This window comes from Kogia breviceps, chromosome 1 (assembly GCF_026419965.1).
Source record: "Kogia breviceps isolate mKogBre1 chromosome 1, mKogBre1 haplotype 1, whole genome shotgun sequence".
NCBI classification, from domain to species: Eukaryota; Metazoa; Chordata; class Mammalia; order Artiodactyla; family Physeteridae; genus Kogia; species Kogia breviceps.
The window spans coordinates 136,229,240-136,253,826 of record NC_081310.1 but is presented as its reverse complement, the minus strand read 5'-3'; the positions used below and the strand labels follow the sequence as shown (position 1 = coordinate 136,253,826).

General features: G+C 36.3%; 1 protein-coding gene across 1 annotated transcript in view; it reads left to right on the top strand.

Annotated features, from left to right (window-relative positions):
- Positions 1-18,679, top strand: part of MSH4 (mutS homolog 4) — a 100,259-nt gene extending 81,580 nt beyond the window's left edge. Inside the window, exons 16-20 of the mRNA XM_059052704.2 lie at positions 564-682; positions 1,951-2,079; positions 13,145-13,319; positions 14,676-14,764; positions 18,474-18,679. Coding sequence (XP_058908687.2) covers positions 564-682; positions 1,951-2,079; positions 13,145-13,319; positions 14,676-14,764; positions 18,474-18,665 — 704 coding nt within the window. The 3' untranslated portion in view covers positions 18,666-18,679. The remainder of the gene's footprint in view (positions 1-563; positions 683-1,950; positions 2,080-13,144; positions 13,320-14,675; positions 14,765-18,473) is intronic.
- Positions 18,680-24,587: the final 5,908 nt, after the last annotated feature.

Sequence of the window (24,587 nt, the reverse complement as noted above, 5' to 3'; positions counted from 1 at the left end):
GTTAGCCTGAAAATTTCTCAGACAGAAACAGTCTTGTGGATGAAAATTTACCTTATTAAAAAAATTAAGTGTTTGCATTCATTCTAATTGTATGTATTTCTGTACTCTTCTAATAACAGATATTTCCTAATATATCTTTCTATAATGATTTTATCAACTTGAGCTTCATAACCATTTCCTTCAGATTTTCATATTTTGAGTATTCTTTATCATCTAAATATATTATTTAAAATTTTTATCAAGTTTATAACAAATCTTTCTAATGTACTTGAATATATATTATCTATTTTCAACTTCCAAATAACTTTGTACAATAGGTAGGGTAAGTATTTCCATTTTTTATGTGAGGAAGATGAAGCTGGGAGAATTAAGTGCTGTCCAAGGTTGTACAGTAAATGACAGAGCTGGGGCCACATCTTCTAGTTCCATACCCGGTGATCTTTCCACCACATTAATTCTTAGACAGGCTAGTAAATAATCTGAGTTGGTGGAAAGTGCAAAATGTTAGTAGTACTTATGTTTTATAAAAGCATCTCAGTTTACTTTGACCTTATATTTTATAGGATCATATGTTCCAGCAGAATATGCTTCCTTTAGAATTGCTGAACAGATTTTTACAAGAATAAGTACTGATGATGATATTGAAACAAATTCATCAACATTTATGAAGGAAATGAAAGAGGTACCCAAGCTCAACTTTTCTTCTGTTAAAAGCATGTTGAATTCTCCTATTAATGGTCAATTATAACATAAGAAAGTATTCTTATCCTAAAGCATGCAGATGTGTTTATACTCCTCTACAAGAGCCAGAGGGCAGTCAAAGACAGCTTCCTAATTTCTGTCTTATGTGGAAATGGAAGCAAATGTTTTAATGAAAAATACAGCTTTAAAGAAAAAGCTAGTATTATTGAATGATAAAAATGCGCATTCATGTTTTTGTGTGGAATATATAAAAGAGTTCAGAAAACAATGACCTATTCAGGAACATTCTATTGTTCCTGTTAGGCTTGATTTTAAAATAAAAAATCACTGTGTTAAAAGGCTTTTAAAAATCATCCTCTTCTGTGCTCTTGTAGAATTTTCACTTCCTCTAACAAAGTACGTATCATCACCTATTTTTGATCTGAGCAAATGTCAAGTAAGCTTGAAGGGCTAAAGGAATTCAGTATAGCTCTTGGGCTATCTTTAGTAGGTAGGAGTTATTGGATCACTATACAGATAACTTTTTTTCTATAGATAGCGGGAGAATAAAGTTATTTGTCCACAGTATATGATATTTATATAATTATTTAGTATGTGTTGACTATCTATGGGAGAATATAGCAATAAACTGGGTGCTTGAGGTGTATTTTTAAGTGGTCCTAGCTCTCAAGAAGCTTAGTCCTATGGAAAGGTAAAATGGCCATGAAGGATACTATTGTGTCATGACATACGTCTTTATTGGGCATGGGTTTAAGTTTCTTTAATTGGGAATCAATGGACTTGGATGCTTTTCCCTAAATTTTTCTTTTCATTGTTACTGGCTATAGAGATGTTAAAATAAATTTGAGAGATAGTTCCGAGCATTTTATGACAACAATTGATTAATCATTTGTAGAGAAGAAAATGACCATCTTTGTGCTTTATTTAAATATTTAATTCATTGGTTTATTTCACTGTATCTGAAACATCAATATTTTAGATAATGTTTATTTACCCTATTGTCTCATACACATATGACTATTTATGTGCACTCCAAAAATGTATTCTGTTAATACATTTATTCTATTGGAATTACTAGTAATGAGATTTTTAGAAAGAAAAGCAATGTGTTAGTTTCTGCTCAGCAGGATTTCTCTGTAAAAATATATTTCAAATGAACTAATTATGAGACTGGATTTTTCCTCATTTTTTCCTATAATAGTGACAGCTGTTTGGTCACAATGAGTAATACTGAAATTATATTTTCAGATAGCATATATTCTACATAATGCTAATGACAAATCACTCATATTAATTGATGAACTTGGCAGAGGTACTAATACAGAAGAAGGTATTGGCATTTGTTACGCTGTTTGTGAATATCTGCTGAGCTTAAAGGTATTCTTCTCTATTTATTTTAAGTACATTAATTTTGAGCCCTTTTAAAAAATTTCTTTTATTGAATGAAAGATTTTTAAAATTGTACAGTGCCTTACAATTTTCAAAAGTTTCACCCAGATAATTTCATGTAATCCCATAATATAACCCTTTTTTTCCCCCCTACCCATATATTGCCTCTGCCTCCTTCCCTCTCCCCAGTGGTAGCCACTAGTTTGTTCTCTATATCTGTGAGTCTGTTGCTTTTTGTTTTATTAACTTTGTGTTATAGTTTTAGATTCTACATATACCATACAGTATTTGTCTTTCTTTGTCTGACTTATTTCACTTAGCATAATGCCCTCCAAGTCCATCCATGTTGCTGCAAATGGCAAAATTTCATTCTTTTTTCAGACATGGAAAACAAACTTAAGGTTACCAGGGAAAAGTGGGGAGGGGTAAACTAGGGATTAACAGATACACACTACTGTACACAAAATAGATAAACAACAAGGACCTACTGTAGCACAGGGAACTATATTTAATATCTTGCAGTAACCTATAATGGAAGAGAGTCTGAAAAAGAATATATATATATATTGTTTTGCTGTACATCTGAAACATTGTAAATCAACTATACTTCAATTTTAAAAATTCTCAGTCTTATTAATGGCTGAGTAGTAGTCCACTGTGTGTGTGTATGTGTGATATATATGTGTGTGTATATATATATATATATACCACATCTTCTTTATCCATATATCTATTTTTATAAATTTATTTATTTTATTTATTTTGTTTTTGGCTGTGTTGGGTCTTCGTTGCTGCATGTGGGCTTTTCTCTGCTTGCAGTGAGTGGGGGCTACTCTTGGTTGCGGTGCACGGGCTTCTCATTGCAGTGGCTTCTCTTATTGGGAGCATGGGCTCTAGGTGCGTGGGCTTCAGTAGTTGTGGCCCACAGGCTCTAGAGTGCAGGCTCAGTAGTTACTGTGCATGAGCTTAGTTGCTCCACGGCATGTGGAATCTTCCCGGACCAGGGCTTGAACTCGTGTCTCCTGCATTGGCAGGTGGATTCTTAACCACTGCGCCACCAGGGAATCCCTCCATATACCTGTTGATGGACACTTAGGTTGCTTCCATACCTTGGCTATTGTAAATAATGTGTTGAGTCCTTTTTTGATGTATCCTTTATAAATTCATCACAATTGGATTTTACAGGCGCCTACAAAATGGCTCATTAAACAATTTTAGTTAATAAAAGCATACCATAGCATTTATATTTTCTTCATTTCTGATGGAAGCAAGAACAGTTAATATGATAGTCATGATGTACAAAAGGAAAGGAGGAAATTAAGAAATAAAAATAATGTCAAAACTAGTCACTTGGCTTTAATTTAATCAAATTAAATAGCAAAACATGAAAGCATTTCAATAATTGACTCTATGTGTAATAACATTGACTGTGATGTCACAACATGAAGTAAACTATGTATCTGAAGTCACTTTATGGAAAATCTACTTCCCTGAGATTTCATTTCTTTAAAGGAAATGTTTTTTCATAAATCAACTATGTTAAACAAACTATGATTTTTGCTCTATTATTAAGGTAACTTGTAAAATATCTTTTTAGATAATCACTCAAAATATATACTGGTATGAAAAAATGTAAATAAAAATATTTTTCTATATTTAAAGTACCTTAAAATATCCCTGAGATGAGGTTCTATACCTTAAATAAGAGTCCATAGTGATTTATTGTATATAGAATGAGAAAAATCTTTTTTTGTTTTTTTCTTTTTTCTTTTTTTTTTTGTATTTTTATTTTTCATGTTTTTTTCTTTTTTTGTTCTTTTTTGAGAAAAATCTTATTTTATACTTAAAGAAGGGTATGTGATGAATCAGAACTAATGTTAATAGATAACATTAGTCTTTATAATTCTGAATCTATTTCAGTCGATAAGAATTTCTCATATAAATAAGATGCATATATTACTTATTGGGATTAAAATCTAATTAGTAATAGTGATGCTTAATTTTATATATCAGCTTGACTGGTCTATGGAGTACCCAGACATTTGGTCAAACATTTTCTGGGTGTATCTGTGACGGTGTTTCTGAATGAGATTAGAATTTGAACTGGTAGAATGAGTAAAGCAGATTGCCCTTTCTAACGTGGGTGAGCCTTAGCCAGTCACTTTTGAGTGGGGCCCAGTTGAAGGCTTGAATAGAACGAAAAGATTGACCCCTTGGAGTAGGAGGAAACTCCTGCCTGACTACCTTCAGTCTTGAACATCGGTTCTTTCCTGCCTTTAGTCTGGAACTGAAACATCAGCTCTTTCTAGGTCTTGAGCATGCTAACATTTAGACTAGAACTACACCGTTGAACCTCCTGGTTCTCAGGCCTTTGGACTTGGAGTGGAACTACATCATTAGCTCTCCTGGGTCTGCAGCTTGATGATTGCAGATTTGGGGACTTGTCAGTCTCCATAATCACGTGAGCCAATTCCTTATAATAAATCTTTCTCTTTCTCTCTACAGACAGACAGACAGAGACACAGACACATACCCACGTACACACACACACAAATATATCCTGTTAATTTGGTTTCTCTGGAGAACCCTGACTAATACAGATTTTTAATATCAAGAGTGGTTCTAGGGGAACAGAATTTTAAGGATGGATGTTTTGAGTTAGTTCTGGAGTTTCTAGAATCGATTTTCTAAGCTAATCAGATTTAAAGATGCTAATGACTCTATTTCCAGTAGTAAAGAAAGCACTTGTAGTCCATAGTGTGATCTAGCAATAGAAATATGCAAAATATCACCATTGGATATTCTTTTTAAAAAATTTTTAAAATAATTAATTTATTAATTTAGTTTTGGCTGCATTGGGTCTTTATTGCTGCACACAGGCTTTTTCTAGTTGCAGCAAGTGGGGGCTACTCTTCACTTTGATGTGCGGGCTTCTCATTGCGGTGGCTTCTCTTGTTGCGAAGCACGGGCTGTAGGCTCACGGCCTTCAGTAGTTGTGGCACGCAGGCTCGGTAGTTTTGGCTCACAGGCTCTAGAGCACAGGCTTAGTAGTTGTGGTGCACGGGCTTAGTTGCTCCATGGCATGTGGGATCTTCCTGGACCAGGGCTCGAACCCGTGTCTCCTGCATTGGCAGGTGGATTCTTTTTTTTTTTTTTTTTTTTTTTTGCGGTACGTGGGCCTCCCACTGTCGCGGCCTCTCCCTTTGCGGAGCACAGGCTACGGATGCACAGGCCCAGCGCCCATGGCTTATGGGCCCAGCCGCTCCATGGCTTGGACCGGGGCACAAACCCATGTCCCCTGCATCAGCAGGCGGACTCTCAACCACTGTGCCACTGAAGCCCGGCAGGTGGATTCTTAACTGCTGTGCCACCAGGAAAGTCCCACCATTGGATATTCTTAATCAACCACTTATAAGAAGCAAGGAGCTGGGTAACTGTGTATATGATACTTTCAGACATTTCTGGCAAACTAACAAATATAATGAGATTGGCTGGTTGCTTCTAATTTGCTGAACAAAGTGGGGAAAGAAAAGATGAGTCCAGGAATTCAAATTCCTGAGAAAATCTGTGCCTAACTGACCTGAAAGCTTCTGTGTATGTCCTGAAGGAGACTCTTATCTCCTATAGCCTGAGGTTACTGAAAATCAAACCCAGAATCCCATTCTTTGACTGGCTGAATTACAATGCAAGTTGAACTCCCAGCCACATAGTAGTGACTCTATTTTTAAAGTCAAAACACTGATTGGAAGGAATGGGATCCTGAAGGTTGGAATGGAGACATGTGGGAAGACTCTAATAAAGCTGGGGACATTGAACATCTAAGTTCTAGTGAGTCTTCTTTTCCTTTGGAAGAGGCTTCTCTACCCTCAGTGTGAGTAGCATCCCCAGCCCATACGAGGGGATTAAGTCTGCTTTGTCTGAAGAAACTGTAATGACTTCCCCTAAGGTAGTTGCCATGTAAGACAATGCTAATTCTCCTCAGGATCCACCCTTACCATCCTTCTATGCTTCTAAACTATAAATAGACTCAGGTCCCAGCAGGCCCCGTAAAGGTGAGGTATGAATTTTGGCCCATGATGAGGTACACTACACTTCAAAAGAACTACTTGAGTTTTCTAATAAATACAGATAGAAATCTGGGGAACATGTATGGAACTGGATGGATAAGTTGGATAAGGCCAAATTTATTGATATGTACTCACTAAGCAGAGGTTTTGAATTTCATGTTGCAGCTCAGGATGCTTGGTTCGTTAGTTGAAACATGAACCAAAAGGTAGCCCATAGTGAGTGACTTGCAAATGCTGTATCTGCCTTGGTTTAATGTAAAGGAAAAGATTCAGAGGATTAGGGAGATTGGAATGTTATGGATTTGTCATTTAAGACCTACTCACCTATTCTGCAAGGGTCCAGAAGACATACCTTTCACCGAGACTATGAGAAATAAATTTGTGAGGAGAGCCCCAACATCCTTACAGAGCTCTGTGATCACTCTTCTCTGTAGGCCATATCTTACAGTGGAAACTGCAGTCACTGAATTGGGAAACCTAAATACAGTGGGAGTAATTGGATCTTGCTTTGGCAGGGTGTACCAATGGATGGTACTCTACTACCAAAGGCAAGACAGGCATGGTTACCAAAACAGACAGCAGAGTCCAAGCAGCAATCAGAATAGTCTTGACTTGGGCAGTCATATGGCATTGACTAGTTGACTGTGGTGTCCCTAGAAGTGAAATAGAAAGGAAGCTTATTAAATTCTTCCGTGATCTATATAAGCAGAAAAGTTTTAGGTCAGGTGAACAAAAGTCTAGCCTGAACCATAAAAAAGAGAGTCAGGGCCCCTCAGCCAGTTTCTAGATCTGAGCCAGTTTACAAGTCTAGAAGTTCTTAAATGAAGGGGAAGCCAGGTCCCCCGGAGGAGGGACTCTGGTACACTCCAAAAATGTATTCTGTTAATTTTTCTCCCAGCCTTCTCCAAAGGGACCTACAGCCTTTTACCAGGGTAACTATGCATTGGGGAAAGAGGAAATAATCAGGCTTTTTGAGGGCTACTAGACACTGGCTCTGACCTGACTCTAATTACAGAGACCCAAAACATCACTGTGGTTTACCAGTCAGGGTAGGGCTTATGGAAGTCAGATGATCAATGGAGTTTTAGCTCAGGTCTATCTTACAGTGAGCCCGATGGGTATGCAACCCATCTTGTGATTATTTACCCAGTTCTGGAATGTATAATTGGGATATGTGTATTCAGCAACTGATAAAATCCCCACATTGGCTCCCTGACCTGTGGAGTGAGGACTATTATGGTAGGAGAGAGCAAATGGAAGCCACTAGAACTGTTTCTATGTAGGAAAATAGTAATCCAAAGCAGTACCCCATTCCTAGAGAGATTGGAGACATTAGTGCCACCTTCAAGGACTTGAAAGTTGCAGCGGTGGTGATTCCCATCACATTCCCATTTAACTCATCTATTTTGCCTGTGCAGAGGACAGATGGACCTTGGAGAATGACAATGAATAATTGTAACCTTAACCAGGTGGTGACTGCAATTGCAGCTATTTGTACCAGATGAGGTTTCATTGCTTGAGCATATTAACATATCCCGTGGTACCTGGTATGTGGCTAATTGATCTAGCCAATGCATTTTTCTCCATACCTGTCAATAAAGATCACCAGAAGCAGTTTGCTTTCAGCTGGCAAGGTCAGCAGTACCCCTCTACTGTCCAACTTCAGGGGTATATCATCTCTCCAACTCCATCATAATCTAGTCTGTAAGGATCTTGATTACTTTCCTTTCGACAGGATATCACACTGGTCCATTACATTGATAACATTATGCTGATTGGACCTAGTGAGAACAAAGTAGCAACTACTCTAGACTTATTGGTAAGACATCTGTGTGTCAGAAAGGGGAGATAAATCCAACAAGAGGACAGGCCTAAAGACCTGTAGTCTGAAAACTGTTAGAAGATGATAAAAGAAATTGAAGACAACACAAACAGATGGAAAGATATACCCTGTTTTTGGATTGGATGACTCAATATTGTTAAAATGACTGTACTCCAAGGCAATCTACAGATTCAGCACAATCCCTATCAAATTACCAATAGCATTTTTTACATAACTAGAACAAAGAATTTTTTAATTTTTATGGAAATACAAAAGACCCCAAATAGCCAAAGCAATCTTGAGAAAGGAGAACGAAGCTGGAGGAATCAACCTCCCTGACTTTGGACTATACTACAAAGCTACAGTAATTAAAACAGTATGGTACTGGCACAAAAACCAATCAGTGGAACAGGATAGAAAGCCCAGAAATAAACCCACACACCTATGGTCAAGTAATCTATGACAAAGGAGGCAAGAATATATAATGGAGAAAAGACAGTCTTTTCAATAAGTGGTACTGGGAAAATTGGTCAGCTACATGTAAAAGAATGAAATTGGACCATTCTCTAACACCGTACACAAAAATAAACTCAAAATGGATTAAAGACATAAATGTAAGACTATAAAACTTCTAGAGGAAAATATAGGCAGAATACTCTCTGACATAAATTGCAGCAATATCTTTTTGGATCTGTCTCCTAGAGTAATAGAAATAAAACCAAAAATAAACAAATGGGACCTAATTAAATTTAAAAGCTTTTGCACAGCAAAGGAAACCATAAACAAAACAAAAAGACAATCTACAGAATGGGAGAAAATATTTGCAAATGATGCTACATACAAGGGCTTAATTTCCAAAATATACAAACAGCTCATACAGCTTAATATCAGAAAAAATGGGGCTTCCCTGGTGGCGCAGTGGTTGGGAGTCCGCCTGCTGATGCAGGGGACACGGGTTCGTGCCCTAGTCCGGGAAGATCCCACATGCTGCGGAGTGGCTGGGCCCGTGAGCCATGGCCGCTGAGCCCGTGCATCCGGAGCCTGTGCTCTGCAACAGGAGAGGCCACAACAGTGAGAGGCCTGCATACCACAAAAAAACAAACAAACAAACAAAAATCAAAAAATGGGCAGAAGATCTAAATAGACACTTCCCCAAAGAAGACATATAGATGGCCAACAGGCACCTAAGAAAATATGCTCAGTATCGCCAGTTATTAGAGAAATGCAAATCAAAACTACAATGAGATATTACCTCTCAACCGTCAGAATGGCCATCATTAAAAAGTCTACAAATAATAAATGCTAGAGGGTGTGGAGAAAAAGGAACCCTCCTACACTGTTGGTGGGAATATAAATTGGTGTGCCCACTCTGGAGAACAGTATGGAGGTTCCTTAAAAAACTAAAAATAGAGCCACCACCAAATCCCACTTCTGGGTATATATCCAGAAAAAACTATAATTTGAAAAGATACATGCACCCCAGTATTCATAGCATCACTATATACAATAGCCAAGGCATGGGAGCAACCTAAATGTCCATAGACAGATGAACGGCTAGAGAAGATGTGGTATGTATGTGTGTGTGTGTGTGTGTGTGTGTGTGTGTGTGTGTGTGTATTTAGAGAAAGACAAGTATCATATGATATCACTTACATGTGGAATCTAAAAAAATACAAATGAACTTATTTACAAAACAGAAATAGACTCATAGACATAGAAAACAAACTTATGGTTACCAAAGGGATAGCAGGGGTTGGGGGAGACATAAATCAGGAGTTTGGGATTAACATATATATGCTACTGTATATAAAATAGGTAAACAACAAGGACCTCCTGCATAGCACAGGGAAGTATACTCAATATCTTATAATAACCTATAATATAAAACAATCTGGAAAAGAATATACATACATGTATAGCTCAATCACTTTTCTATACAATTAAAACTAACACAATATTGTAAATTAACTATACTTCAAATTTTAAAAAATGTAAAAAAGGGAAAAAGTATAGGGGCCTTCTACCTCAGTGAAATTTCTAGGAGTCCAGTGACATGGGGCATGTTGAGTTATCCCTTCTAAGGTGAAATATAAGTTGTTACACCTGGCCCTTCCTACAGCTAAAAAGAGGCAAAATACATTGTTGGCTTCTTTGGATTTTAGAAGCAACCTATTTCTCATTTGGATGTGTTACTCCTGCCCATTTACTGAGTGACCTGAATACTGCTAGTTTTGCATGGGGCTCAGAGCAGGAGAAGGCTCTGCAACAGGTTCAGCCTTGCAAGCTGCTCTGCTACTTAGGCCATATGATCAAACAGATCCAATAGCGTTAGAAGTATCAGTGACAGATAAGAGATGCTATTTGGCCCCTTTGGCAGGCCCTTTGTAGGTGAATTGTAGCACAGGGCATTAGGATTTTGGAGCAAAGCCCAAAGCCCTGCCATCCTCTGTAGATAACTACTGTCCTTTTGAGAAACAGCTCATAGCCTGCTACTGTGCCTTAGTAGAGACACAATGATTAACCACGGACCACCAAGTTATCATGTGACCTGAGCTGCCCATCATGAGCTGGGTGTTATCTGATCCACCAGCCATAACGTTGGGCATGCACAGCAGCACTCCATCATCAAATGGAAGGGTTATATACATGATTGGGCCTGAGAAGTCCCTGAAGGCAAAAGTAAGTTACATGAAGACATGGCCCAAGTACTCATAGTCCCCACTTCTACTAAACTACTTTCTTTCACCTTGTACCTGTGCCCTCATAGAGAGTTGACAGGGGAAGAGAAGACTTACCTTGTTTATAGATCGTTTTGTATGATATTCAGGTGCCACCCAAAAGTGGACAGCTCTAGCACTGTAGTCCCTTTCTAGTCCCTGAAGGACACTGATGAAGGAAAATTGTCTGACTGGGCAGAACTTGACGCATTGTACCTGGTTGTTATTTTGCTTGTGAGGAGAAATGGCCGGTTATGTGATTATATATCAATTCATGGGCTGTGGCCAATGGTCTGGCTGAGACTTGGAAGGAACATTTTTGGAAAATTGGTGACAAGGATATTTGGGAAAGAGGGATGTGGGTAAATCTCTCTGAATAAGCAAAAAAATGTAAATATATTTGTGTCCCATGTGAATACTTACCAAAGAGTGGCCTCAGGAGAGGAGGATTTTAATAATCAAGTGGATAGGATGACCTGTTCTGTGGATATCAGTTGGCCTCTTTCCTCAGCCACCCCTGCCATCACCCAAGGGGCTCATGAACAAAGTGGCCATGGTAGCATGGATTGAGGTTATATATGGACTCAGCAACATAGATTGCCACTCACCATGGCCAATCTGTCCACAGCCATCCCCGAGTGCCCAGTCTGTACTGAGCCTCTGATACAGCACCATTCCCCAAGATGATTAGCCAGCTGCCTGGTGGCAGGTTGATTATGTTGGACCACTTCCATCACGAAAAGGGCAGCAACTTGTTCTTACTGGACTAGATACTTACTGTGGATACAGAGTTGCCTTCCCTGCATATGTGGCTTCTGCAAAAACTACCACCCATGAACTTAACAGAATGCTTTATCCACCATCACAGTATTCCACACAGAATTGCTTCTGATTAAGGAACTCACTTCATAACAAATGCAATGCAGCAATGGGCCCGTGTTCATGGAATTCACTTGTCTTATCATGTTCCCCACCATCCTGAAGCAGCTGGCTTGATAGTAAAAATATAATTATTGCTACTTACTTTTTTTTTTTTTTCGGTATGCGGGCCTCTCACTGTTGTGGCCTCTCCCGTTGCGGAGCACAGGCTCCGGACGCGCAGGCTCAGTGGCCATGGCTCACGTGCCCCGGACTGGGGCACGAACCCGTGTCCCCTGCATCGGCAGGTGTACTCTCAACCACTGCACCACCAGGGAAGCCCCGCTACTTACTTTTAAGGAACCTAATTTCTAACCTAGTATCTTTAGTGCCTAGCACAATCCTTGCAATATAAAGGTCCTGAATAATTATTTGTTAAATCGAATTAACCCGAAATAGAGTTTACAGAGTTACTAGAATAGATTGATTTGATATATAAAATTTGAGGATGTTATTGTTATTATGAACATGGTCTCTGGCTTCTAAATCTTGATAGTTTACTGGGTTTGTAAATATTTTCCTGTTGCTTTGTAAATTTGGTTTGTTTTATACCACCTTTTGGTTTGTTTAGTAGTTTTTGAGATTTGTTATCTTTCTGTCATATACAAAACCATTCCTCCCTCTGCTACCCCTTTTCCATAGTTGATAGCCATTTGCCAGTCAGATATTTTCTTTTTAATGTCTTAATATTTAAAATTTCCACTAATCACCTATTTAGTTTTTCACTTGTATCTTAAAACATAACGAGTTAAGAGTCATATCTCCTTCTGCTTCAGTAACTCTGGGCAGGAAGCCACTGCGCTGGTCAAAAGTCACTTGAACCACCTCCATCAAAATCACCTAAAGTACTTGGGGAAAATTCAGTTTCCTGGGGCCCTAAATTACACTGCTGATTGTGAGAATGAGATGGGGATAAGCACCAAGAATTTGCATCTTTAACAAGCTCCCCAGGGGTTTACTAAAGTTTAAGAATCATTGTACTAAGCAGTGTCCTCAACCTTTTTTCCCCTTAAGTACCTATCCCAAACACAATGCAAATATAAAGGCAAAAACCTTTGCAATTTCAAATACCTAAGACAATCCATTGATTTCACTTTCCCCAAACTACCTATATGGAAGGAAGCTAGTTTTAAAATAAAGGTTTTTAAAAGTTGAGGGAAATGTTATGATTTCATTTGTGGATTACTTCTCTAATAAATGATTACCTCAGTTAACAGCTTTATTTCTGGTAAACTTCATCCTTCCAGTATCTTCAGGTTTCTTTTTTTAGGATTTTTGCATTTGTTCTCTTTCCCATAGCGTAACATACATGTGTGTATAATCATAATAAATATTTTTTCTTCATTGAATATAAAATTTCCAAACATTTTAAGATGAACTGACCATGTTAGCCTCAAAGTTCATCAGTTTCATTTCTACATTTCTGCTAAGCTACTTAGAAGGTTAAACTAAAAATTTATGTTTAAATAATTAAAATAAAATTTTCTAGTTCATTTAAAAATACTGATATTCATCGTCATATATTCTAGGCATTTACACTGTTCGCTACACATTTCCTGGAACTATGCCATATAGATGTTCTATATCCTAATGTAGAAAACGTGCATTTTGAAGTTCAACATGTAAAGAACGCCTCAAGAAATAAAGAAGCAATCTTGTATACCTACAAACTTTCTAAGGGACTTACAGAAGAAAAAAATTATGGTATTGCATATAGAAATTATATATATACACTGAAACACTACATATTCTCGTAAGACAGACTTTCTTCTCTTTACTTGACTATCAGTCTAAGCAACTTTCCTTCTCATTCTTTTGAGTGCTTATATGATCTAAGACTGTATTTTCTATGTCAAACTCACATTTTATATATATTAAGCTTATTTTAAAACATATTAACAGTAACTATGTAGAATTACAATACATGAAAGTCCCAGAAGTATAGTTTCTATCCTTAGAAAAATGTAGTTTATATTTGCAAGTTATATAATGAATTGAAAATTATGTATTTCTTAGACACTCTTTCAGTAACAGCATCTTTATGTTTTCTTCAGATTCAGGGAACTTGATAACTAAATCTTAAGTCTTAAAATGGAATGTATTACCAAATTATGTGTGTTCATAAACTTGGTTAGATATTTTCTATCTAAATCATTTTGTGACATGTAAAGTGGCACAGATTGAGGGAATTTTCAGTTGAATTTTACATATAACGTTCCAAAAATTATTTTAGCTATGAATGTGACATTTGTGAGGGTAAAAATAGCATCTTTGTTTTGCTATTTGAAATGGGAAAATAAGATGGAGAACTTAATTTGTATCAGATGTTTAATCTTTATAAGCCTCAGTTTCATCTATTAAATGGTGATATATGTGGATTTGTGAAGATTAAATGAATTATCAAATACAAACTGCCTAGCACAGTGCCTAGCAATTAGTAACTTCTAAGTAAATGTTAGTGTTGCTTCTGTTGCCTTTAAAGCAATAAATAAACTATTAGCACATAGTAGAAAGCCTATAAGGCATTTACACAATAAAAATCTGGGAACATGAGAATACTAGTTGGTATTTGAATTTGCATGAAGAGTAGTCACCTACCATTATGTCTTCAGAGAAATTCTTCCCTCGTTGATCTGCTAGATAGATGAATATTCAGCTGTAGGCTTATCTCTGACTACACTTTCTTCTACCCTGAAAAACCCATTATTTCCTTTGACCTATAAACCAACTGAATTTATAGTTGGAATTTCAATGTTATTACTACTATTTGATTTTTTTATTACCTCTTTTCCTTTCCCTATCATGTTTTCTGCTATCTCAGAGGTATCTTCAGAGGTAATTGATATTCTAATTTGTCTTACATGTCTTAGCAAGTAATTAAATCTCATAATTCATAAGTTGTCATCCAGAACTTAGGGAAACTTAATTTTGAGAATTAAGTAATTCATAAATACCTAAGAAAGGAAATTTAAATCTGTGAAGAAAAGATTAATACTGATTAAAACAAACTTAACAAAACCAGCAATAATAATATTGAAGCCCCATTCTTGATAATTTTAGGATTAAAAGCTGCAGAGGTGTCATCACTCCCACCATCAATTGTCTTGGATGCCAAAGAAATCACAAGTCAAATAACCAGACAAATTTTGGTAAGAAACTCTTTAGCAATAAGAATTGTTTTTCAAATTCAAGAAAATACTTTTAGTGTACATTTTTATTATGGCCTTGGATCTAAATATATATAATTAAAATATTTAAAACAAAAACCTAATTCCTAAATAAAGAAGATCCTTTTTACTTCTCAAAACTTTTTTGGTTTGATCTATTATAACTTTTCCCAGCATAGCTACTAATAAGATAGGAGACAAAAGTTAAACAGTTCAGTTCCTACTTGTTACTACACTGACTTTATGATAAGAAATCTCTATAAAGTAAGCATTAAAAATAAAAATCACTATGCACAATATTTTCATGTCTTTTTAAATAGTTTTCAAAGCTCTTCTATCCATTATCATATATAAGCCTCATAACTCTTCATGAAGCAGTTAGGTCTAATAAAAGATAGATAATAAAGGTATTATTTTTACATGCATTTTTACAGCTGAGGTTCATAGAGCTTAAGTGATTTGCTAGGAAGCAGTAGATCCAACACTGAATTCATATCTGTTAACTGAAAATCCTTGGAAATCCTTTTTCATTTTTTTACATCAAGTTGCCTTATATTGTTTTAAGAATCCAGTGTGTTCAGTAAACTAAGCTAGGTGCAGTATGAAATTTTCTTCAGTATTAACAGTTTCCTGTGTCTTTCACTCTTTAACCTGCCTTCAATTTTTCTTTTGCATTCCTCAGTCTTTTGACCTCCTAGACTGCTTTTATGACTTTACTTGCCTAACTACTCCATTGGAATCCCTTCACCAGTAATTTTGGCAGTGCTTCACTTCTAAAGAACTTCTCATTACCTAGTTCTTCAGAATTCCTCTTGCCAAATTCCAATTATGGGCAACCTCTCCAGTAGCCTTCTAGGTTTTGGATTTCCTGATGCTGCTCAAAATATATTCAGGCTAATTTTAGCCACTGCAAATAGTATATACTAACTTTGGTTGAATATTTTACTGAATAGTTTTTTCTTCTGTCCCATTAATCTATGTGGTTTCTTATAGTAACTCTTTCAAAATGTTTCTACTCTTCCTGAGCCCTCAATAACCTTACTCTCTACAAAAAAATTTACCTCCTATACTTTTTGAGAGACTTGAGGTCATCCTGATGAGTCCTTGAACCTTTTCCTCCTTCAGAATTCTATTTTGGAATTTCTGTTTTTCACCTGTTTCTCTTCCTTCCTATTTCAGAGGAAGAGATTACCTTTCAACCTTTTTAAGGTTAACTTTTCTACCTTCTTTCTATCTCGATGAAGATCAGTTTCTTCATCAGTTTCTTTTCTTCTCTTTGCATCCTTAGTGTTTTTTCTTTTACTGCCAATTTCCCAAGAGTAATCTATACTTGCTTCTTCCATTTTCCACTTGCAAACTGTATCTTGTCATCACTGTACAGAAAGTTTCCTCTTAAATACTAACTATTCATAAAGTCGTATGGCCTTTTTTTCACTTTTCATCTTCCCTGTTCCCTCTATGGCGTTTGGCACTACCCTTCTTTCCCTTTTCATAATTCTTCCCTGTGTTGTCTACTGTGAAATTGTCCTCTCCTGGATGTTCTCATTCTCCTACCTCTTTGATTGTCACTTCTTTCCTTTCTTCACTAGTACTTTACATTATTCCACCTACCAAATAGAAACATTCCTAAGATTTTACCATTGTTTCTTTGTTTAAAATTCTATACTCTTGGTGATCTCACCTTTCCTCAGCCTCCTTTTTCATTTCTTTTTGACTCTGAATCTATATATTTTTATCCATATTTCTTCTTGAAATCTTAATTTATGTTTTCACTCTTCAGTAGGTTCAAAATTAAATTTATCATCCTTTGAAAAATCTTCTCATCTCTTCACTTTCACATCTCCCAGTTGACCCATCAGAGCTATGAATCCTTCTTCTTAATTTCCTCTCATCAGGACTAGGCAGTAGGTTCTCTTTCTTTTCCAACCCATCCTACATACTTCTACCAGATTGTCTTTTAATGCATAGTTGTTATGTTGTTTCCTGCTCGGAAATTTTCAGTAGTGTCTTACCAAATAAAAGTTGAACTCCTTAGCCTAATGTTGAAAAAGTCTTCTATGGTTATTTCTCAAAATGTAATCTGAGGATTACCTACATTAGAATCACCTGGGATACTGGGTACCATCCCAGATTTTCAAGGGTCTCCTGTGGCTCATGGATTTACATTTTTAACCAGTCTTCGGATGATTTTTAAGCAAACTAAAGTTTGTTAACTACTGCTTTATGATCTCCCTTTGTTTACTACCTCAGTGTTATATAACGTTACTCAATTTAACTGTAACGTACATTTCTGCCACATTGAATTACTTGTCATTTCATCATTTTGACCTGATTGTGTACCATACTTTCTAATGTGTTTGCTCTCTCTGTTTCTTCCATCTCGAATGCCCTCCCTTCTAGGCTCTTCTGTCCATCAAGATTCATTTCAAATACTCCATCCTATTTAAGCTTTTCTTGACACAAGCTGGAAGTGAACTTTCTTTCCTCTGAACATTTTATATCCCTCTTATGGGACTTTTCATGATTAATCAGTTGCTTGTAAACATGTCTGTTTCACTGTAAGACTGAGCTTTTTGACTTCAATTATCATGTCAGGATGACATTTTTGTATGCCCACCTAGTCATGAATGCACGTTATAGGGTCTGGAATATAGACAATAATAGATATTCAATAACTGTCATTTAAATAATAAACTGATAGTTTATCAATCAGTGTATCTAATAGATGGATGGATAAATATATGATAATCTTATTCTACCTCATGGAGTCGTATTCATTTTTCCTATAGTGAAAGTAGAGAAATATCTGGAATTCTTGGCTATTGAGGATTGAAGGGATTATATTTCCCTTAGTGAATGGAAACTAAGTCTTTACATAGTTAAGATTTAAAATGCTAAAAAAAAAGAAAATGCTGCTTCCTCTATCTAGCTCAGGCAAAGAAATGAATGAAGAATTTTCTAGCTATACTCCCAACGCTGAAGGGAGGTATTCAAGGACTGAATATCTAAAGGTCTTCCAAAGTATTAGAAGATTCCCATTTTAAACATTATTTTTTGGGTATCCTTAAGTATAGTTTGTAAGTATAATTAAGACATAATTTCAACTAGCAATTTATGTTTCTTATTTTTAAGATGTAATTTACCCCTCAGGCAGTATTTTCTTTTAGGCTCTAGCAATCCTATATATGAACTGTTTTGAGGGACAAGCAGTTTACTGATGACCCATTCTGTCCACTAGTTTATCTGTTGGGGAATTAAAGTAGGGGATACAGAGTAGTACTCTGAGTGACATTTAAAATTATGAATACTGCATAGCAATGAGCAGAGTGCTATTTTCCCATACCTTTTTGATGAGAAAGTATTTGTAGAACATAACTCTGTGGATTTTCTATTACTCTTTGGTGTTGTGTTGAGATGTTTGACCATTTAGCAGATTTTTTTTTTTCATTGAGAAGTGGTTTTCAAGGATTAAGGATCTGTCATAAAGTAGTAAATACTCATGAGAAATGTTATTCTCCCAAATAATATTTATTTCTTCTGGTACATGATTTGCTAGTTGGATGGGGCTGACTTATCCAAAGGGGTTGGTTAACCATTGAGTTCTTATTTCTATGAAAGGAGATAGAATATTGCCAAAATAAAAATCATAGTATTCATATTTTAATTTTTATCTATATTTTTTCAATAATAGCAAAGCCAAAGGAGTACTCCTGAGATGGAAAGACAGAGAGCTGTGTACCATCTAGCTACTAAGCTCGTTCAAACTGCTCGAAACTCTCAATTGGATCCAGACAGTTTACGAACATATTTAAGTAATCTCAAAAAGAAGTATGAAGCAGATTTTCCCAGGGCTGAACAAGTTTCAGGAAACACTGAAGAATAATAACAACTCACATCTTATACTAATGAAATAATACGTCTTAATATGAACAACCTAGAATTCATTTTTCCCAAGAGCAAGAGAAAGTAATATTTGCTAAATTTTGTATTTTAATTGAAAATTACATTATATTAACCTCAAAATTATCATCTATATCTTCTATATAAGAAAATATTTGTTATATAACTTAAAATATGAGAACTATTTAAAGAACTGATTTTTATGTTAGAAAAAAGTCTAACGTGACACTTTTTCTCATTTATGAAACTTTAAGTTTATTTATATTTACAAGTTATGGTTTAAAATGTTATCATAAATGGTTTAGCTAAAATAAATCTTTCTTTGCAGGTCTGAAAACTTAGGCAAGGTTTTCTTTTACACTGTTATTCAGAAGGAATATTTCTTTTACATTCTTCTTATGACTCAATGATTTCTTAAATACCCTCAAATTCCAACACTGGATGCTTCTGAAGTTTGTTAGAATGATACCGAGAATTTTAAAGTATTCTTTTTGGCATTCAGTATAGTTCTAAAGGGTGAAATTCAGCAAATAGTTATTTTGTAACGCAGGGAGTGTTTCTGCAAGGAGTAGTTACCAAATAGCCAGGTGTTCTTTTTCTACTCACCAACTTCTTCTCTTTTCCCTTTTCCAAATTTTCATTTTTGACCATCTTTTTTAGGTGAGTAAACAAGGCAGCCAGAAAGGTAATATTGATATGTTTGCCTTAATTGTTGGTTCTCAAGGGAACATTTTATAAAATTGTGTTTCCACAGGCATGTGGCTCACACCACCTTTTAGAGTTAACCCAAAGGTCATTCTGGTTTTATAAATGGACAAAAGAAAATGGAAGACCATCAGTTGTTCAGTAACTGCAAAGAGCTGTTGTCTTCTCACACACCTTATTTCTATAGTTCCGTCTCAGTAGAAGACTTATTCACATAATCTCAGCCCAAAGACCTAAGATAGGGAAATTACTCTTGGAAACTTAAGTATCTGGAACTCAGGGTATACATTTAGTAAGCTGCAAGATTCATAGTTATTTGTATTACTGTGAATTACTATTATAAGAAATTGTTCACAGACTGATTAGGGCCCTATTTTTTGTTAATATATACATATTTTATTTTATAAAATGTAATACTAATATTTTTGACTTTATTCAGCATTCTAAGTACACATTAGTTGCCAGATATATTGAAAAAGTTATAATTTGAATGACACATAATTCTTTTGAAAAATAATTGTAAATTAGTGTTAATAATTATGTTAGATATATACTAAATGTCTTATTAGACTACTTCTATTTCCTATTCTCATGTTTTAGAAATAGAGCACCACAGTATTTGAATTTGACCATTAGTCACATTTAAATTCACAGCCTTTGAAATGAATTATATTTTATGCAGTCATTCCTAAAAGCAGTTAGATAATTTAGGTTTGTGGCAGATTTCTAGAAGGTACTGAGGAGGAAAAGGGAATGGCACATTGTGTGGGAGGGCAGGGAAGAAAAGGGAGGAAGCAATAACAGGGAGAAGGGAAGCAGGCTGCGGAAGAAAAACAAGCAAGCAGAGACAAGTGCGAAGTATTAAATATGCTGAATATCATTTACTCAAATGTATTAACTTCCCTTTACATTTAACCCCAATATTAAATTCCACCAGACTTTTAAGAAATTCTTCATCATCATTCTGCAGCTTTTGATGCAAAAACTGCAGCCAGCCGATTAATCCCTTTTATTTTAGATTTGGAATACTGAAATAAAAATAGGTTTATAACTTCTTAAAATTAAATACTTTTCCTTCAGTCATTTTGTGTGTTGCTGAAACATATGAAAAAGCAAATCAAATGCAGATATAAAGTCATGGTACTATAGGATGGAGGTGAATGCTAGGAAGACAATCCATTCTTTAATTTTCAGGTCTATTTGCTCTACTCTTCAGTACCTCTTTGGCTTTGCCTTTCTCTAAAATTATAGATCATTATCTTATAATTCAGTCTTTTAAGGTAAATGTCCATAATGTTTTAGCAAACTCCTTGAATTTCCACCTCAAAGCCATTCTTTTAGTCTGTTCCACCTTTCTCCTCACATATAGTAATCTTCTTCAAGTCTAGGGGTAAGGTATATGGGAGTAGAGGAAAAGGGCAGCTTATCCTCATGCCTAGGAAGTAATACATTTGTTTATTTGTAAAATTAAATCTTTTTTGGTCTACAATTTTATGAATTTTGGCACATTTATGGATTCATGGTACTACCACACTCAAGATGCAGAACAGTTGTCACCACCAGATGATTCCCTTAGTACTGTCCCTTTGTAGCCAAATTCTCCCCTGACTCCTAACTTTAACCCAGCAATCACTGAGTATGGTTAAGCATTCCTTCCCTATAGTTTTGTTTTTACCAGTCGTATAGAATGTAACCTTTTGAGACTGGCTTCTTTTTTTTTTTTTTTTTTTTTGCGGTATGCGGGCCTCTCACTGTTGTGGCCTCTCCCGTTGCGGAGCGTAGGCTCCGGACGCGCAGGCCCAGCGGCCATGGCTCACGAGCTTAGCTGCTCCGCGGCATGTGGGATCCTCCCGGACCAGGGCACGAACCCGTGTCTCCTGCATCGGCAGGCGGATTCTCAACCACTGCGCCACCAGGGAAGCCCGAGACTGGCTTCTTTTACTGAGCATAATGTACTTTAGAATTTATCCATTTGGTTGTTCCTTTTTATTGCTGCCTGGTATTCCATTGTTTGTATGTACCACAGTTTATCCATTCACTCACTGAAGGACATTTAGGTTTCTAGTTTTTGGTGATTATGAATAAAGCTGTTATAAACATTTGTATACAGATTTTTGTGTGAGTGTTAAGTTTTAATTTATCTAGGTTAAATAGGAGTGGAATGGCCCTGTCATATTGTAAGTGTATATTTAACTTCATGAGAAGCCTGCAGACTCTTTTCCAGAGGGCTTATACCATTTTGCATTCCTGTCAGCCATGTAAGAGAGGTCCAGTTGTCCCACGTGTTCTTTAGTACTTGGTGTATTGTCAGTTTTTTAATTTTTTTAGCCATTCTAACAGATATGTGGTGGGTAATGCATTTAAAATATTTTAAAGCTATTCTGATCATTTTTTAGCAAGCAGTGATTTTTAAAAATCTTTCTTTTTCCTAAATTACTTTTTAGCTGCTTTTTAGTTTAACCTCTCTGGTAGCACATTTTTAAATCTTTTCCTTCAAGCAGAAGTTTCAGAGTTTGGTAAAAAACTACCAAAAATATAATTCAATAATATTTATTATGGAACAGACAACTTACTAGATGCTAGGTGCACAAAAGATGTCTGACCTTGAGGTAGGCTTTTCAGGTGTAGTTAAAAAAACACATGTAGTAGGGTTGGAACACCATGTGATAAGTACGATGATAGAGGAACATAAGAGGGTAGTAGCACAAAAAGTGTTTACAGTTCTTTGTGGGTCAAGGGAGTTTAAAAGGTAGTAAAATATGTCAAGTGTTCAGGAAGGGAAGAGCATTTTAGATAAGGATCAGCATATGTAAAAGCAAAGAGATGTGAAACAGTAAGCAGCTTGGTTTAGCTGGGGGATAGAGTGCATATGAGAGAGTGGCAAAAAGATGAAGTAAGTGCTTTATATCAGTTTCTCCTTTAGATGACTGAAGAGTTTTAAGGTCTTTTGCTGGAGAGTGGAAGAGGGTGGTGGTGGTGGTAGTAGAGGAATAACATGATAAGATTTACATTTTAGAAAGATCATCTGGGTGATAGCATAAATGGTTTGGGGATGTGTGGTTGAAACCAAGGAGACGAGATAGTTTAAGAAACTCTTTCAGTAGTGCAGAAGAGAATTGATGATTAAGGGTAGAAACAGTGAGAATGGAACAGGGTTTTGTGTGTGTGTGTGTGTGTGTGTGTGTGTGTGTGTGTGTGTGTGTGTGTAAAGGAGGAGAATGGAGAGGATGGAGTGGCTGGTGGAGGAGAGAAGACATTGATTTGAAAGATATTAAGGAGATTTAGTGCTGATTAACCAGATTTAGCGATTCATGACTTATCTGATTTTTTAGTGAGGGGAAGGTGTTATGGATTGAATTGTGTCCCTTGAAAAGGATTCGTTAAGTCCTAACCCCCTGTACCTCAGTATGTGACCTTATTTGGAAATAGGATCATTTCAAATATATTGATAATTAGTTAAGGTGAGGTCATACTGGAGTAGGGTGGGCCCCTGATCCAATATGACTGGTGTCCTTATAAGAAGATTGCCATGTGAAGTCACAGAGACTCAGGGAGAATGCCATGTGAAGATAGAGGATTAGAGTGATACATCTACAAGCCAAGGAATGCCAAAGATTGCTGGAAAACCACCAGAAATTAGGAAGGATTCCCCTACAGTTTTCAGAGGGTGTGTGGTTCTGCTAACGCCTCAATTTTAGACTTCTGGGCTCCAGAACTGTGAGACAATAAATTACTGTTGTTTTAGCCACTTAATTTTTGTACTTTGTTATAGCAGCCCTAGCAAATTAATACAGAAGGGAAGAGTTAAATATGATTCTAGGTTGTAATGCCATCAACCATGTTGAGAAATATGGAAATAATAAGAATTCCAGTAGAAGGAAGTTTCAGAGAATTCCCTGACGGTTCAGTGGTTAGGACTCGGCACTCTCACTGTCATGTTCCCGGGTTCGATCCCTGGTCTGGGAACTAAAATCCCGCAAACCATGTGACATGGCGCCCCCGCCCCCAAAAATAAAAGAAGAAAGAAGTTCTAGAAATTTAGGTGCTGGTTGTTGCCCACTCTCTAGCATAGGTATGAGCCATGTTCAGTAGAAGTGATGACTAGATAAAATTCATTAAGCTCTATTAGAGTGGATGGAAATTAGGGGATAAATGTGAAAAGGTTTGCTAAAATATTTGCCCAGAAGAATCACTTCATCTGGATCAGCAATCTAGCTTTTCTTTATAAGCGAGATTAAGTTGTTTTTTTTTTTAACTTTCTTCATGTTAACACGTATTTCCAACTAAAATAATTGTCATATGCTACTGGTAAAATATTCAAATATTAATGCATTGTGTGTTGTTTGAACTTCCTATATACTTATTTATGAGCTTAAAATATGCTCAATCATAATTAAATGTAGTTTAAGTGTAATAAATAAGCATTTCTATAATCCAACCCTGTAACGCAGTTAAGGGAACGAACGTGGAAGGAGAGGAAAAGCAAGTGATCTAGTTATATTGTTACTTGCCTATTTCCATTCTGTTCTTTAGAAAGTTAAATCACACAATTGTTTTGTCTTACTATAGGACCAAAATGAATACCCTTTTCTTATGAATTGTCAAAATTTTGATAGTCCCCAGATTGCAGATAGTGAGGATGGATGCTGTCTACCATAATCTACTGAAATAGATCTAAATGCAGTGACGAGGTGGGGAACAGATTCTCATTGTCAAGGACTGTGAAGTGTCTAAGATTTTTACCTTACTTGCAAACTAGCAGTTTAGCTTACCATACTGTTTTCTGTCAGAAGACAAAAGACTGGGTCAGAAACGAAGAACTTTTTTACTAGTGGCACACATGCAACATGAGCTTCTTGTTTGTGTTGGTTCCATGTACCCCCATCCTCTAAGATGTGTAGTTGTCCAGGTAGATGTGCACACAGTGTGGATTGGTGTTATAGCTGAAGAATCCCAAGTTTGGGAAACTCCAGGCTTTTAAAATGAGCTTCAAGCAAACCTCCTTGACCACTTCCCCAGAGGAAGACATTGCCTTTATTATATTAGATATTGAGCAAACCTGCCCTCTGCTCAGAGGGAGCCACTATCTCTGTCTTCTAAGGCTGCTCACTATACAAACATCCTTAAAAAGATAGTCAAGAGTAAGACAGTTCCTCTGCTCATAAGACAGGTGGAAACATGAGAGACCCATGGAGAATTA